Source organism: Varanus komodoensis, unplaced genomic scaffold, assembly GCF_004798865.1.
Source record: "Varanus komodoensis strain SLA01 unplaced genomic scaffold, ASM479886v1 scaffold16, whole genome shotgun sequence".
Classification (NCBI taxonomy): Eukaryota; Metazoa; Chordata; class Lepidosauria; order Squamata; family Varanidae; genus Varanus; species Varanus komodoensis.
Genome location: NW_025335468.1, coordinates 2,565,336 through 2,582,513, shown reverse-complemented (window position 1 = coordinate 2,582,513; position 17,178 = coordinate 2,565,336). Strand labels below are relative to the sequence as shown.

At 43.1% G+C, this 17,178-nt stretch overlaps 1 protein-coding gene across 1 annotated transcript in view; it reads left to right on the top strand.

Annotated features, from left to right (window-relative positions):
• The first annotated feature begins 6,406 nt into the window (after positions 1-6,406).
• Positions 6,407-17,178, top strand: part of SIGIRR (single Ig and TIR domain containing) — a 36,696-nt gene continuing 25,924 nt past the window's right edge. The window contains exon 1 of the mRNA XM_044426054.1: positions 6,407-6,434. Coding sequence (XP_044281989.1) covers positions 6,407-6,434 — 28 coding nt within the window. The remainder of the gene's footprint in view (positions 6,435-17,178) is intronic.

Here is a 17,178-nt window from a genome sequence, read left to right as displayed (position 1 = left end):
GAAGTCACCAGCGCGTGTGTCACCGTCGCCAGGCAGTCGTATTCCAGGTAGGGGCGCAGCTGATTAATCAGCCGAAGCTGAAGGAAGGCGTTCCTCGCTACCGCTGTCACCTGAGCTTCCAAAGAAAGCTCCGGGTCGAGGAGTACTCCTAAGCTGCGGACCTTATCCCTAAGAGGGAGTGTTGCACCATTCAGGACCAGGTCAAATCCACCCTCTCCGAAACCCGATCCGCCAACCAACAGGACCTCCGTCTTGTCTGGGTTGAGTTTCAGTTTATTGGCCCTCATCCATTCCCTTACCTCGGCCAAGCACCGGTTCAGCACAGCCACTGCCTCACCTGGATTAGTGGAGAATGAGAGGTAAAGCTGGGTATCATCAGCGTATTGATGATTCCGCAGCCCACACCTCCTGATGACCTCTCCCAGTGGTTTCATATAGATGTTAAATAGCAGAGGGGATAGAATGGAGCCCTGTGGTACCCCATGGCATAGCTGCCATGACGTAGAGACATAGTCCCCCAGCATTACCTTCTGGAATCGACCGTCGAGATAGGAGCGGAACCACTGCAAAGCAGTGCCTCCAACCCCCAATCCCGCAAGTCTATCCAGAAGGATACCATGGTCGATGGTATCGAAAGCCGCCGAGAGGTCCAGAAGAACCAACAGGGATGTACTCCCCCTGTCCTTCTCCCTGCACAGGTCGTCGTACAGGGCGACCAAGGCAGATTCAGTACTGTACCCGGGTCTGAAGCCGGACTGAAAAGGATCCAGATAATCAGTTTCATCCAAGAGTGCTTGGAGTTGTCCCGCCACCACTCGCTCCAACACCTTGCCCAGAAACGGGATGTTGGCCACAGGTCTATAGTTAGTGGCCATCTCTGGATCCAGTGACGCTTTCTTCAGGACCGGTCGTATTACCGCCTCCTTTAAAGGGGCAGGCACTCGACCCTCCCTCAGAGAAGCGTTAACCACTTCCAAAATCCAGGTCCCAATCCCGTGCTTGGAGTTATTTATTAACCAAGACGGGCAAGGATCCAATAGGCAAGTGGTGGGACATACTCTTCCAAGCACCTTGTCCACATCATCGGGCCGCAATAATTGAAATTCCTCCAATAATTTTGGACCAGACGGTGGCATTGGCGACTCCTCAGAGACCTCTGATTCATTAGTGGAGTCCAGCTCGTGACGAATCTGAGCGATTTTCTCCCTGAAATGCCTGGCTAAGTCGTCACAGCGGGCCTTTGAGGGTGGCATCGGATCTTCCTTAGGACCCAGGCGAACCAGGCCTTGCACCACTCGAAAAAGCTCCGCTGGACGGCATTGTGAGGAGGCAATGGAAGCGGAAAAAAAACTTCTTTTTCGCTGCCTTCACCGCCACAGCATAGGCCCGATAGTGGGCTCTCAAGTGTGTTCAGTCAGATTCATCCCGTGATTTCCTCCACCTACGCTCTAGCCGTCTCCCAGCTCGCTTCATCGCCCGTAATTCAGGTGTATACCAAGGGGAAGAGTGGACTCTGCCTGGTGGGAGAGGACGCTTAGGAGCGATCGTGTCCACAGCCCTGGTCATCTCTCCGTTCCACAGTTCGACCAGAGCCTCGACAGGAGCACCAGTCTTGTCAGCCGGAAACTCCCCCAGGGCCCCCAGGAATCCATCCGGATCCATCCGGCTCCGGGGGCGGGCCCATACAATCGGGTCCGCACTCTTATAGAGGGAGAGGCCGCTCTCGAGCACAAACCTCACCAGGAGGTGATCTGACCATGACAGGGGAGTCAAACATAAGTTCTTCACCCTCAGGTCATCCTCTACCTGCCCCGTTGTGAATACCAGGTCCAGAGTGTGTCCACGTTCATGGGTAGGGCCAATGACGTGTTGAGACAGGCCCATGGCCGTCATAGAGGCCATGAAGTCCTGAGCCGCCCCGGTCAGTCCAGACTCGGCATGGAGATTGAAGTCCCCCAGGACCAACATCCTGGGGGTCCTCAATACCAGATCCAAGATGGTCTCTGTCAGCTCAGATAGGGAGACTGCTGGGCAGAAAGGTGCACGGTACACCAATAGAATCCCCAATCTGTCTCGTTCGCCCAACACCAAGTAGAGGCACTCCAGCCCTGGTCTCAAAGGGACCGGAAGACCCGTGAGAGAGATGGAGGCTCTGTAAACCAACGCGACTCCCCCTCCCCTCCCTTCTGGGCGTGAACAGTGTTGAACCAGATACCCGGGCGGGCACAATTGGGAGAGGGCCACAGCCCCTCCCTCTCCCGCCCAGGTCTCCGTTATGCAAGCCAGGTCGGCCCCCTCATCCACAATCAAGTCATGGATGAGGGAAGATTTATTATTGATCGACCTGGCATTGAGCAGCAGCACCGTCAGACCCGAGGGGTGGTTGACAAGGCTACCTGGCGCCCTCTGGTTGGGGGCAGGATCAGAAGGAGGGACAGGTGTCAGCCATCTGTCCATCCTTCTTCTACGTGGACACGTTAAGCCCCTATTGTTGTAACGACCATTGCCCGTGACCACGCCAATAGCAGCCCCCGTGGGTTCCCCAGGATATATAAACGTCGACATGGCCAGGAATGACTCAAAGCACTGATTAAAGCAGGGTAAGATTATAAAGTAGGTCGAAGGAGGAGAAAAAGAACGATAAAAAGAAAAAAAGAAAAAAAGAAAGAGGGGATCCTTCCTCTTCCCTGAGAATCAGCAGTAGGCAAGCCTATTTCAACAAGAGTCCATGGCCAGCCCAGCCCCCCTCTCGTCCCCCCGAACGGCACCCCAAACGGCGGCGACCCCTTTGGTCGCCGCCCTTCGGCCGCCGGCCCCGGCCGTTGCTGCGGCTTTGACTCCGCAGGGCGCCTCCGAGACCCGCCCCGTCGCGCACTGCGTGCGCCCGATCACCTGGGCCGGCGGGCGGCGCTCTCCTAGTATTATAGATGCAATGAAGCTTATGGCTGTATTCCATATACACAAGACCCATTGAACTCACTCAGACATAATTCTGAGTGGTCATGTATGCATAGGATTGCACCATGAAAGTAAATAGAATTTTGAAAGTGGGAATCTTTTGCAAAAAAAAAAAAAGACCTTGCGGTGTGAAAGCAGTTCTAGCCACTTCACTCTGCCTTCACCCCTGAATCAGTTAGGGTTTCATACCTGCTGAGCATGCTTTCTCCTCTTTTGGAACTCCCACTTCATGTTGGAGAGATGAAGTTGACACAGCTGTGCCCAGTCCTAGCTCCATTAAAAGTTTGGAGTTCTCTGTTAGTTTCTGTTGACAGCTTTCAGTTTAATCTCTGAGAATGTTTTAAAAGAGCTTCTATATAAGCAAAAAAAAGGGAGCCATCCAGATAATGTAAAGATTTTTCTACTTTCTATATATTCTCCACAACTCTCTCAAACCACTCCATTCCCTTCCTCCTGCCAAGTTTTCAGTCCCTTCCCCTTTTCAAATGTGGGACTTTTGCAGGGGTTCTTCAGCTCAGGACTTTTCTAAAAAGAATTTGAACATCTTGAAAACATAACTTATAGACTCTAGAGTGTCTGATGGTTGTTCAATCATTGCATAACCTCTACTGCCCAGGTTCACATGGTCCAACAAGCCATGACACACACCTGCTAAGGCTTACATATACAAAATGGAGACTGGTACATGCCACAGTGTCCTATGGGTGGCATGTACATGGTAACCATAGTGGTTTATCATGTTGATTTGGGGTGATGCAAGGGTTGCAGCTTGAAGATTAATAAATATATAACAGCACCTGCAATAAATGCCAATGCCAGCGTTTTCTTAAGGTCTACTCAAGCAACACTGTCACAAACCCAATAGCATATTGCCAGCTGAACATGCCTTTCCAAGCTCTCGGTCACAAGCTTCTTTCCCAGCCCATAGATCACGGAGTTATTCAGAACTTATCTTGAGATCTTCTGCATGAAAATCATATGCTATATCACTCAGCTGTCTTTTATATGCTCTTAGACATAAGCCTGCCAACAAAAGTGTGTATAATCAAGGCTATAGTTTTCCCAGTTGCAATGTATGACTGTGAAAGTTGGACCATAAGGAAGACTGAGCACCGAAGAATATAGGTCTTTGAACTGTGGTGCTGGTGAAGAATCCTGCGAGTCCCTTGGACTGCAAGTCGATCAAACCAGTCAGTCCTAGAGGAGACAACCCTGACTGCTCTTTAGAAGGCCAGATACTGAAGATGAAACTTAAATACTTTGGCCACCTAATGAGAAGGAAGGACTCACTGGAGAAGAGCCTAATGCTGGGAACAATTGACAGGAAAAGAAGAAGGGGACGGCAGAGAATGAGGTGGCTAGGTGGAGTCACTGAAGCGGTCGGCATGAGCTTAAGTGGACTCCGGGGGATGGTGGAAGACAGGAAGGCCTGCAGGAATGTTGTCCATGGGGTCACGATGGGACTTTGCAACTAGCAACAACAACACTTACACTGAGTAGCATTTTTTCCACTATTCTCTAATTTTCTCAATGACAGACATGGTGTTAAGGACAGAAACCTGATTATCTATTCCACTGGGCAAGGCAAGAACCTTGGAGTGCAAGGATTGGAGTGCAAGGATTGTTTGGCAGTGAAACACTGAGTTACATCAGCATATTAAAATATTAAGAGGACATTACACTAGACAGGTCAGTTGCTCTCTGTGAGGTCTTACAAAAGTTAGATATGAGGTGGATGGGGGAGAGTGATACTACTGCACAATCTTTGCAGGAGAATCAGGAGACCTCCCACCTTGATACTGTTGCAATATTATGATGACAAGCTAGAGAGATTATTAAAACTAATTGTGATAATTATTGTAAAGCACTTTTAATGTTGAGAGTGTTATGTAAATGATAGCTGATTTGTACAAAACAAATACTAGGTGCCAAGGCAAATAAGTCAAAGTATCTTGTCAGAACAGAGATATAGACACATGATGTATTGGCTCAGACCAGCCATGCAGTGATATAATTGAGCCTTGCTGATCCATTCCACGAAACATGCAGGTCTGTGGGCAAGAACACAGAAAGGGTAGAGAACAGGCATGCGCATTATCACTTAGTATTATTATACTTTCATTTGTATCCTTCCTTTTTTCCTCTTGTGAGGAACCCAAGGTGGCTTACATAGTACTTCTCCACTTCATTTTTATGTTCACAACAAACCTGTGAAGTAGGTTAGCCTAAGAGTCCATGACTGGTCCAAAGTCATCCAGTGAGCTGACTGGGAATAGAAGCCCAGGTGGTTAGAGTGCTGGTCCTGGTCCAGCACTCTAACCACCACATCATATTGATTCTTACTTCAAATAGATCAGATATCTTCACACAAGAAGCACTTTCCTGCCATTTACATAGTCAGTGTGGCTAAGGAATGCTAAATACTATTCAGTGTTATATGGGTGGCAATTTATATGGGGTGACAATTTTAACATTATTTTGACTGTAGGACCAGAGAGTCTTGTAGTTGTTCCAAATTAGTAATGTCTGAGGTTCTGAACAGCTTTCTGTAATCAGAGAGTTTTGCCAGAAGGGAGCATCAGCTAATCTTTTTCTACCAGGGTTGCATGCAGCATTTTACCAAGTGTGTGCTTTATAGTACATGCAAAAGAAAATAAAAGAATTTGAATGGACAAAAGAATTCAGCCTGCAGTGTTTCTGTTGGATTCAGTGATCACAGCACATGGTGTAGCTGTGCAGGTTTAGTCTTGTCTTGCAATCTCACATTTTTCCAAAAATAGCTCTTTCCTTGTATTTTCCTTGTTTACCTTTTGGCCTTTGTTTTGTTTATTACTGGGGGTATTTTCTTATCGTAGCAGTGCCAGAACAGCCTTTGCAGGAGTCCAAGAGAGTTGGGCTGGCTTATTGCCACAGAGCGGCTGTCCTTGCAGCTGCAGAGCTCTTCCACAACCTGTCTTTGAGCTGTTCACTGAGTAAGCTCTTAGCTGTTTTGCCACTAACAGGTTGGGTGGGGTTTTTTTTAGAAGTGTGCAAGGTTCATTTTCCTGTCCTATGCAGGTGGAAAGGTGGGAGGAGCAATCATAGCAGTTGGGAGGAACTGGCTCTCCCTAGTGCAGGCCTGGAAGTTTGTGATTGGGAGGGGAAAAGGAAACAAGCCATTAAAAGAGGACATGGAGTGGAAAAAAATGTGAGGGCAAAGCCAGGCTGTTGGACAGTCACATGATGAATAGGCTATGATAAAGGAGTATGCAACAAGTATACAAGTCTCAAGTTTTGAAGGTGTGTGGCTGACTCTGGAAGGAGAAAGTCCAACAAGGTAATGCTTTTTCCTGTGCTCTTTTCCAATTTGCAGGATGCTGTTCATGAATAAGCTAAAATGGTTGTGAATTTGCTCTCTCTTCTGTTTGTACCATCTCTGCTCTTGGCTTTCTGTCTTGCCACACGAAGCATGCAGGAAAGGACAGCAGTTGCACAAGGTGAGACTCAAAGTGCCATAGTATGGGAGTGCAGTATGTACATGTATTTTATGAATTAGCCCAGGCTTGTGGCACTTAACAATAAAGGCACACAACCTGATCTAGCATTTTCTTCTCTGTGCTCCTGTTGTTTGTGATCTGATCGGACCTCCTGCTTTTGCAGTACCTGTTGCTTGACCCAGTAGCAAAAGTAGTTCTCTCTTTTCTCTCCCTTTATTCACTGATAGCATCAGTATTTGATGTAATGTTTGAAACTTGAATCTGGCAGATCTGTTTCTACTCTTGTTTTTGATGATTTGGCATAGTTTTCCATCCTAGGCCTTGTTTCCTAATTTGATAATATATTTCTTTTATTATGCTTTGTTCAGTAAGATACTTTGGGGGATTTCATGTGTATCACTGCTGCTGTAAGAGCTGGTCTACACTGTTGTTTTTCTCCACTTGTTCTGAAGGCCACATTTATCTGCCTATGATACACTTTTTTTGCCTTTCATCTCTCATAAAGTTTGCTCTAGGAGTGTATGGTGCTTTGGAAGGTGGCCAAAAGCATATCTAATGTATTTCTGATTTCCACAGTCCAATCTTACAGTCTACTCATGCCACTCCCTTACCCAGCTGCAAAGCAAGCAGGAACTTGTGACATGTGCCTAGGGCTATCATTTCTGGGGACACTGGGTAAGGGAAGGCTGTTGCATGTTAAAGGTACAGCAATGTATCCTACTGACTGACCAGATCCTAAATTTGTATGCTAACTAGCTGTGCTTGTATGTGAGATGTATTGGTTTGTCGTTTTCTGTTTCTGTATTGCTGTTGAATTCCATGGGCTCTTGTTACACATTTGGAAAGGGAAGAAATATAAATATCTCAAATCAGTGATGGCCAGCTTTTTTACAGGTTCATCAAAATATGTAGTTGTGCCAGGTTAATATGTACTCCAGTACCTATGCAAATTTCAAGTGACTTTACCTCTAGTGCTGAAGAGGCAGGCAGGAGTGTACAATTGACTCTGCCATAGTCAGGCTATAGGTCCTCATAGTTCACTCCAAAGGTGACATGCTCATTTGCTTTCTCTCCCATTGTGATGCTTGTGCCACAGTATGTCACGCACTGCCCTCAACCAAACTCAGTATGTGGTAGGGACTGAAGCATCAGGTTGAATAAAGATGGAACACATTTCCATTTCTTGGAATTTAAAAAAAAAACCTGTCAAGAGTATAGAAATAGTTGAGCAATCCTCTAGACTGTAGTAAGAGTTACCTCATAGCTGTTACATATGTCTACATACATGTTTTACTTTCCAAGTGTTTATTTTCAGTGTGGTTTTCAGTGGTCATAGATAGTGGACAAAGTAGATTCCTTACAAAATTAACTTGCTATCCCTGCATATGGGTCCCATAGCTTTGGTACAGGGATTGATAATCATACAATAGTAAAGCTAGAAGGAGCCATGTAGGCCATTGGGTCCAACCCCCTGATGCATGACAAATCGTAATTGTATTATTGCATGAGAAGTCAGATGTTATTATCCTATATCTGTACAATTGTGTGGAGTTGTGTCACACAGTTGGACTTGATACTGAGCTTTTGCCTGTTGTCTTGCTCCATTTCTCTTGAATGATGATACAGAGAAGAACCTGCAGTTCTTATTGTGCATGTTGGCTCTGCTCAGCATTCCATGTGGAAATGGAAGTCTTAGAGTAATAAAGCAGCTGCTGAACTGACATCTGGAACTTTAAAAATAATTGAATACTGGTTCCCTGAATAGGAAGAAAAGTCAAAGACAGAACACAGAAAAGTACCTTTTACACAAACTTGAGAGGATACAGTTCAGATGTGCTTTAATTTCACTCAGTTTTCAGTGCAACACTATTTATTTTTTTATTAATTAAAACATTTCTATGCCGCCCCTTGCCGAACCCTCGGGGCGGCTCACAACACTTCCTGATCTACTGAGGAGACAGAGGGAAAGGAAATGGTTTTGCTGGGGTTTTTTTCTTCCCATTTGTGTGTATTTCTGTGCTAAAACCTGATCCATGAGAAACATTTCAGGTATCTTTTAAATTTTTTTCTGTTTCGGTAACCTTGTGCTAGATTTTTTCCCCTTCCCAGTTTAATCATAGTCATAGCAGGGAGGTAGACAGTAAGCAAAATGATATAGGCTTGTAGCCAGGAAACCAAAAAGTGGCCAACTTCTTTTAAGCTGGGGTCTTCTGCTGTCTCTGTTTTACCTGCAGAGTGAATAATGCATACTCCATGGTGGGAGTTGCTTCCCTGGCAAACTTGCTGCAGGGCAGCTACAATGGGAGTTGTCTATAGCACCTGGCAGTATGGTAATACAAAGTTTACTCTCTGCAAAGTTCACTTCACATTTGTGATCAATAGTGGAACATAAAAAAGTTGCTTCACCATCTGCTTAGAACACTACTGACAATCACTTTCTTCATGTGGCTTCAGCCACCTTGTGGTGAGTTAACAGTTTGTGTCACGGTGATGCCTTGTAATCTGGCAGCAGCTATTAGAAGTGAATCCTCATTCTGTTGTTAGTATTGTTTTTGAAGTTGTGTATTTGAAAGTTGATGTTGTTTCAATCTGGGTTTTGTAGTATTTTATTTTGCAGTTGTATGAAGTCATGGTATACAAATAACTTGAATTGTTAAATAATGGTGAAGTGAGATAGAAGGTAGTTAGTTCTTTTCAGTGCAAAATGCCATCTTCTCACTCCCACATTTTTAACTAGGATTTTGTTTTTGGAATGTCTAATAAGACAGAGGTTTTTACATTCTAATATAGGCAAATCACCATTTTCAATTGTAGAGACATGACTAAAATATGAGTCATTTATTTTTTATATATTGCAACATGTCTTTATAAGTATATATCAAATTCATTATGAGGCATTTGAAGGGTGTGGATGAGTTTTAAAGTGAATGACTTGGAAATGTTTAGATGACAATGCATTTTGAAAAGACCACATACTTCTTGCCCTTCCTAGTTCCAAGGCAGAATACGTTTTGCTCAATAACTCCCTAATGAATCCATTATTATATAACTGATTATTGTGAATTACTGTAGACTTGGGCCCCAGACTAAATATAGTTACATGCTGCAATGCTTGCACAGTCTGTGACATTATTGGGGATTTATGTTTCCACTGACACTGCAATGAGGATAGAAATGAATGCCCAACCTTAGGTTTGAGTGTGCAAATCAATGCATGCATACATTTAGATGTTCATCCAAATCTATTCTAAGAACTCAAGTCTAAGAAGGGAGCACATGTGCAAAAGCTGCTTCCATTTTCCTTGCTAGATCAGGAAATTAATATTAAGTTTTAACCCATACCAGTCAGATTTATATACATGCATACATATATGCAGGCTTAAAATGAGGTTTTAAAAGTGTTTTGCTAAAGTCTTATTGCCACGTTGATGTCATCTCAAACTCTTCTAGACCCATTTTCAGTGGATGACATTCAGCAAAAGAAAAGCTTGTTGATTATAAACTGTGTTTGCTACTCTCACTTTTGATGGTTTTTAAATAAGCATCAGCTTCACTGGTGTGAGCTGAATATGTTCATGAACAAAGGTGCTTATTTATTGTAGTGATCAGGTGCAATAAGCACTATTTATAGAAAGCTGCATACTGAATCATGACTCTTCTGCTGAATATATTGGTGCAAATTAATTTTGTTCCGTATAAGCATTTGTTTATATGGCAGACTTCTGTACTTGTGAAACACTTCACATTTATATCCCTCTGAGTATATATAATTGGCCTTATCTGTGTATTCCTAATTGTTTTATGCTGAAGCTTCAGTGTGGAGCATTACATTAATGTTAATGTCTTGGTGATTATCTTTCCCTCCCCACCCTAAATATCAGCTGTCTCTTAAACTACTTCTAGATATCCATGGTGAGTAATGCAGAAAGTTCTGAACCTCCTGTACAAGAGAGTAGACTTTATGCTGCCTTGGTTGAACCTCTCAAAACAACGGCTCATTTCATTTTCTTACTCTGAGGAATGTGATATGGCTTATCAGGAGGAATGCAATTTTCCATTTACCCTATTGGGAGATAAATATTTTTGAGGTGCTTCCTGTTATCACAGGCTCCTTCTGAAAGGCCTAGAACACCAATATACCCAAGCTACAGTGCCCAGTGCAACATATGCTAGGAATGTCAGTTATAGGTCAGTTGGAAGTTGAAATAAATCATATCGCTCTCTGCCCCGTTCTGTTATACCAGGTTTTGTAAGTCTGCAATGAGAAACAACAATGTAGTAACATACTTGTTTGTTGGACCAAAACACAAGGCATAATCTTTTTTTATATTGAAGGTGACCAACCTAATCTACCCTTTGTAGATAATTTTAATGTCTGAATGGACTACACCTTGGGGAACACAATATCATCAAAATAAGTGCCACTTTGAGCTACAGATGTATGGACTTAGTTAAATCTATTCTGTTTCGCAGATTGTCAATAATTGTTTGTTCTGTCATCTGCTCATTGTTGGAATTGGATTTTGTTTTTAGGAATGTAGGCAAATTTAATTCCTGTTTGCAAATGTGTGTTTTTGTGTCTGCACATCCCACTCCCACAAAGTGTGTGTGTGGTTTGCATGTCTCAGACTCAGAAAAACTGGTCTGGCATCACTGCCTTGATGTTGACCAAATGGTCCATTGTCCTGGTGTATGTATGTCCAAAATGCACAACGGGGGAAGGTTTTCTTTTAAAGGATTTATTCTCAAGAATAATGAGCTACCAACAAATCATTCAGATGGCACACCTGAGCAGTCCTCAGTTGGCCCTTTTACTGATCATTAAAGGGTTATATGTAACACAGTTAACACTTTGCAATAGGCTATAGAAGTAAAAAGTTGCAATGGTGTGATCTTTCCCAGGTGCATACCAAAGAAGATGCTTTGTAGGAGAGGAAAGGATGGGGTGCTATTACATAGAAGTGGAAGAAGATGGGGTGGGCTGGTGTGAATTGCCCTTTGTTTGCACTACTGTTATCTGTCAAGTGCCAACTAGCTTTCTGTAGAATGGTGCCTGGTTAGTGTCAGCTACATTTCAAGGATGCACACATGCTAATTTTTAGGAAAGAGGATTTTTTCAGGCCTGGTTATGATTGCATGATTTGACCAATGAAAGTATTGATTTGTACATCATTGAGGAAATGTGCTGAAATTGGATAAATATTACAGAGAGTAACAGGAGCCCACTTTTTATAGTATGTCTGGGAAGGGGTCTTTTTAGTACTTTATGCCTGTGTTCTGTTATTGTAATGTTGCAAGCAACACTCTGTAGTGTTTCTTTTTCTGTTAAGTACAGCTGGTATTTTATAATGTACACCCATTCTAGACTGCATAACAAAAACTGAAAGCACCTGTTGGCATGGGGACTTTAATTATTTCAATTTGCACTTGTTTAATCAGTGCTGAGATCCACAGGTGAGTGCTTTTTGAATACAAGCACCTTTCAGGTTTGGCTATTGAGCTAACTCCAACATAGTACCAAGCCACAGGGTTAGCTTTGCAAAAATGAACTTTCAGGGAGGCTTGGGCCCTCCCTCCTCCATGTCATGCAGAAAAACTTCCTCCTGCCTTTTTTCATTTAAGGCAGACCGCAGTTTACAATTTGATTTGAACCAGCAATTCTATAGTTTATGCTTGCCCTACAATCCAGTATTGGAAACCAGGCTCCAGTTGTGTTCCAACAATACTATACAAAGGAAGTACAAACCATAGATTAGCAATTTGGGCAAAATGGCATATTGTAGCTTTCCTTAAAAGAAGTAAAGAGAAAGGGAATTGCTGAGGGCAAGGAGTCTGGGGCTCATTCTTATACAGCCAAACAATGGCATTGCATTGCTTCTGAACCAACCCTAGGTGTGGAACCACAAATTTATTCCACTGGGCCACTTGAGCTTTGCTTTAATATTGGTTTAACCACCAGAGTTCTTTGCATATTTAAAAGGAAGCATTTTGTACAGTTGTAACTAATTTCAGCTTTATTGTGACAATTAAATTGTAGAAGAAATAATTGATCTTCCCTTCCAGGCTGTTTTGCCCTTTTTATTATGTTGTGAAACCAGCCTATCATGTGGTCTCACAGGAATGCCTACACTCATCAGTTGTAAGCTCATTCCTGCAATATACATTGTTATAAAGGTAATAGGTTGATGTGAAGATCTAAAGGATACTTTGTCTGTTTGAGGTGAATGACATATGCCCTCACATGATCCCATTCCAAATACAGAAACTGACTAGACCAGCATTTGGAGCATAGACACTAGTGCCGGGCCAGTATCCTGCCCTGTTGCCTGCGAGGAGCATACTAGCTTAAGGGGGCAAGACAGGACCCTGCTTATGTGACACATTTGTAAGGTCTGCCAGCACCTTGCTACTGCTTCGTCCACACTCTGCTTTGTGTCAGCTCGTCACTCACTCCAAGAAATGCAGTCCCACAGCAACAATGCCAGCATGTGTCATGTAAGCAGAAGGGCACCTGCCCATGTGTGATATCTGTTGAAGTGCATGGTATGGATTGGCTGCTCACAGTTTGCCTAGTCAGTCATGGGGTTTCCAAGTGAAACTATGGTGTATTTGGGGAAGATGATGAAGCAGCACAATCTGCCTTCCCAGGTCAACAACAAAAGAACACTGCTGCTGCAAGGGCACCTGCTCAGGAGGATGGGGATGGTCAGGAAGCTCAGAGGGAACTGCTGGGAACTGAGGGAACTTCACTGCCCCCCCCCCCCGAGCATTTACTACATCACCCAGACACCTCATTCTGCCTGATGATAAAGCTAACCCTGTAAGAGAAAGAGATTTCTGCATTGTTACTTAGCCTTGCTTGGGCACAGCCAGGTTTTTTACAGGACCATTTCCCTCTGTTCTGTGGAAACTCCTGAATACAATCTTAATAGAATATTCCTTCTCAAAGTGAAGCATTATTTCTCTTCTCCCTGCCCCCATACCTTTTCATTTAAGCTGCCTGGGTAATTAATTGCCTAGGCTCAGATTCTAATTCAGTTACTTGCAGGTACATTTCAGGAACCAATAGAACTTAAACAAAAGTGAAGTTCTAGTTTTCTCTAAGTGGTATATACCCGTGGTGCTATATAGCCTTTTTCTGGACCCAGCATTACTTGTGGGTGTTGAGGAGGTAGTGGCCAGAAGGGTGTTTTTATCAGCTTGGGTCAACTCCTAAGAAGGCAATATGCTGGTTACATTCAGACTAGACTACTGTAATACATGGAGAAGCCTTTAAAATGGTTCCAAAACAACAGCAGATTAAAAAAGGTAACCACCAGGCTACTGGTAGAGCAAGGCAGTCAGCATGCATTACAGTATTTTTGTGTTAGTTAACCTGACTTCCTGAGCCAAATTTGAAGTGTTGCTAGTCACCTTGAAGCTAAACTGCTTGAAACAAGGTTTTTGAAGGATTCTCCAGGCTGATATAATTCTACCTAGCTGTATATTAAAGTCCATTTTGGAGACTGTGCTCTCTGTCCTGCCATTGGTCAAGGTGAGATAGGCAGTTACTAGACACAGGGCCTCCCATGAGCATATGGACTATTCAGTGCCTACACAGGCATTTGCTTGAACTACTATAGTCCCATGTTTAAAGTGTGTCTATGAACGTTATCTGCACAGCATGAAGTGGGTGCTTGTGTTGTGAAGGGTGAAATGTGCAAATCTCTAAAACAGATCTTTTCTCACAGCCCAAGCATGCCTCCATAAGGATGTGACTCAAGATAACTGGGACAAGGATAGAGGAAGATTACTAAGTTTAACCCCTGTTCTGCAACTTCATACATCTAGTCGAACATGTCTCACAGGTTTTTGTAGTTAAAAAATCTGTTTGCCTGAGGTGAAAATGGCATGAGTCCTGATCTCTCAAACCACTTCCACCTCTCCAGAGTCTTCATCTTTTCCATGCAGCTACACCTGTCTTCCCTAGCTTTAGGGGAGATAGTAGAAAGCCTGAAGTGCAAGAAAAGGAGAACATGCTGCATGTATTTCTGGAACAGGGAGGTACTGGCTGGGTTCAGATGACGTGGCTACCATTCACAGGCACCTAGCCTCAGTGGACTGCTATGTCTTATTAACTCGAACCATTTCCTGCAGTGTTGTTTGTAGGCAACACTGACAAACCATAACTTGTTCTAGAAGTTCTATCTATGATGAGTTGTTATGTCATCTGAAACCAAGTGACAAACCCCACCTCAGGTACAGGGAAATGGTGAGCAAGTCTTTTGACAAGAGAAGCAAAAATTGCTTGCCATTCTTGCTGGGTTTGCCTGGGCTATCTCCAACTGACACCTGTTCTGTCAAGTGTCCAAGTGGCACTTGGAAGTAAGTCTCACTGTTTAAGTCTCCTCCAAGCTGAGTACAATCACTTCTGCAGTCACCACAGCTTGTGTTTCCTTTTATGCCCTGCCCCTTTTCTCCTGGGCGTTGCTTTTCTTAAAATTTCCAAAGTGGCAGCCACGTTGGAGTAGCTGCTACTGATACATCAACAATTTTAAAAATTATTTTTGTGCCTGAGATTTGTATCAAATGCAGCCATGGAATCTGCATAGGTCCCTGTCAAAAATCTTGTTTTACTAGAGGATCTCACGAGGTGTGCGTTTGTGGGTGTGTATGTGTGATAAACTCACCAATCCATTTCACAAGCTAAGTTCCCCTCGCAGCATTGCTTCTCACTTGCCAGCTTGCCATTTGATAAAGCACCTCTAAAGGAGCTATTACTGTGGATCTCCCCTCCAAAGAGAGGGAGGGGAGAAAGAAAAGCCTCAGTGACTATAAAGGAATTTTTGCAGCAATGAGAAGAGAAGACAAGATGGGTCCTGCCACAGAGTCTCCTGGGATATCTGTGGAATGACTGAAGGGGGAGGAGTGGGAACAACCAATAGTGAACCTTCTTATCTGTCAGGCACCATGACAGAAGCAATGCAATCCACTGCATTGCATTTAGAAAAGCCATAAGTTCATAAATGAATAGGAAATACTTCCCTTCTAGGCAACAGTATTTTAGAGAGGGGGTCCAGTTCTTGCATGTTACAGTCCACTCAGGTAGATTTGCCTAACTCTGAAGAGGAGGTGGAGGGGCAGATTTGAGCAGATGACTTGACAGTTTCAAGGTGACTTCATGAAGATTCTCAGAGCGTGAGAACCATCCCACCTTGGAAAAGAGGGAGGCAGTTCAGAACTGGTGGGGAACCAACACCAGTTAAGTTAAATCAGATTGATGACAAATATTCTAATATATGTTGGAGATGTGGTAAAGGGATCGGAACTTATAAACATATGTAGTAGGATTGTGAAAATATACAAAAGATTTGAATTATTTAAGGAAATAGGAGAAATTTAGGTAGACTTAGAAATGTCACCAAGAATGGTATTATTACTGTTGACAGAAAAACAAGATATAAATGAAGCTAAGAATTGCTTATAAGTATGATAATGGCAGTTAGGCTACTGATAATTAAATAATGGAAACAGAATTGGGTTTTGCAAAGGCATGAATGGAATAATGAAATGTGGAACATGGTAATTAATGATAAACTGATGACAGAAATAACAATTAAAAGAGGGTTAATGAAAGCAAATAAATATAATGAAATTTGGGAAGATTTTGTAAAAGCAGTACTGATAGAAGGCAAAGGCTGTAAACCCAGTCAAGATTATATGAACTTCTGGAGGGGATATGGAAATAATTGAAGTATATTATATATTATTAATTTTTATGGTATGTGAATGGTGGTAGTATTGGTCTCCGGGGTGGTGGGGGCACTTTATTATGTACTTTTTGTTGTTGTGTTTTTGTTATGTTATATTATTATTGTTGTGATGTATTGTAATTTTTTTTTGTCAAAAAAATAAATAATGGGGGTTAAAAAAAAAAGAATTGGTGGGGAACCAACTGGGACGGAGTTTCTTGGCCCAGTCATGAGACGTGAAGCAAGCAGTCCAGTTCAGAAGTGCTGACATTCCTGCTGCCCAGCCCTCAAGCAGTAGGAGCCACCCTGAGGTGGAGTCAGAAGATTTTCTGAAAGGGAGGGAAGGAGAGAAAATTTCAGTTTAGATTAAACTCTTTACATAAGCACTTAATGTGAAGCGCAATAAATGTGCCATAGTCAAGCTGTCAAGAGCAAAAAATGTGCCTCACAGGGTTATCTGTACGGGATTTTAAAGGTCTTGCTGTCCTGCTGCCTTTTCAGTTGATGGGAATTACTTGTTTTGTTATGATCAGCCACCCATCCAGTTTGCTTCTGCTGGCTTTCATAAACAAACTTGAACAGCTGTTGGTAAAGCAATGTTGCTTATTTGGAGTATGTCTCTGACAAAGTGTCATGGTAGTTAGCAGTACTTGCGTTGTGATGAATCTACTGAACCCAGTGCTGCTGGTGGTAAAATATCTGTCATAATGAGCTTCTGTTCACCATGTATATGAGACCAGTGTCAAGCGCATTTGAAAATGGATTGTGTGAATAAGTTATTCTTACTTATTTCATTTCTATACCGCTCCACAGCTGAAGCTCACTGGGTGGTTTGTAACACATTTATGCCCACTATTGGTGATGGAAACCTGATATGCATCTGTCAACAACATGTCTAAATGTTGTCCTAATGTCTAAATAACCAATGAATATACAATCCCACTAATGCATTTCTTCTTATTCCTAATGGCATTCAGTTGCCTTTTTTCCTCTTCTCCATTTCTGTACTGCTT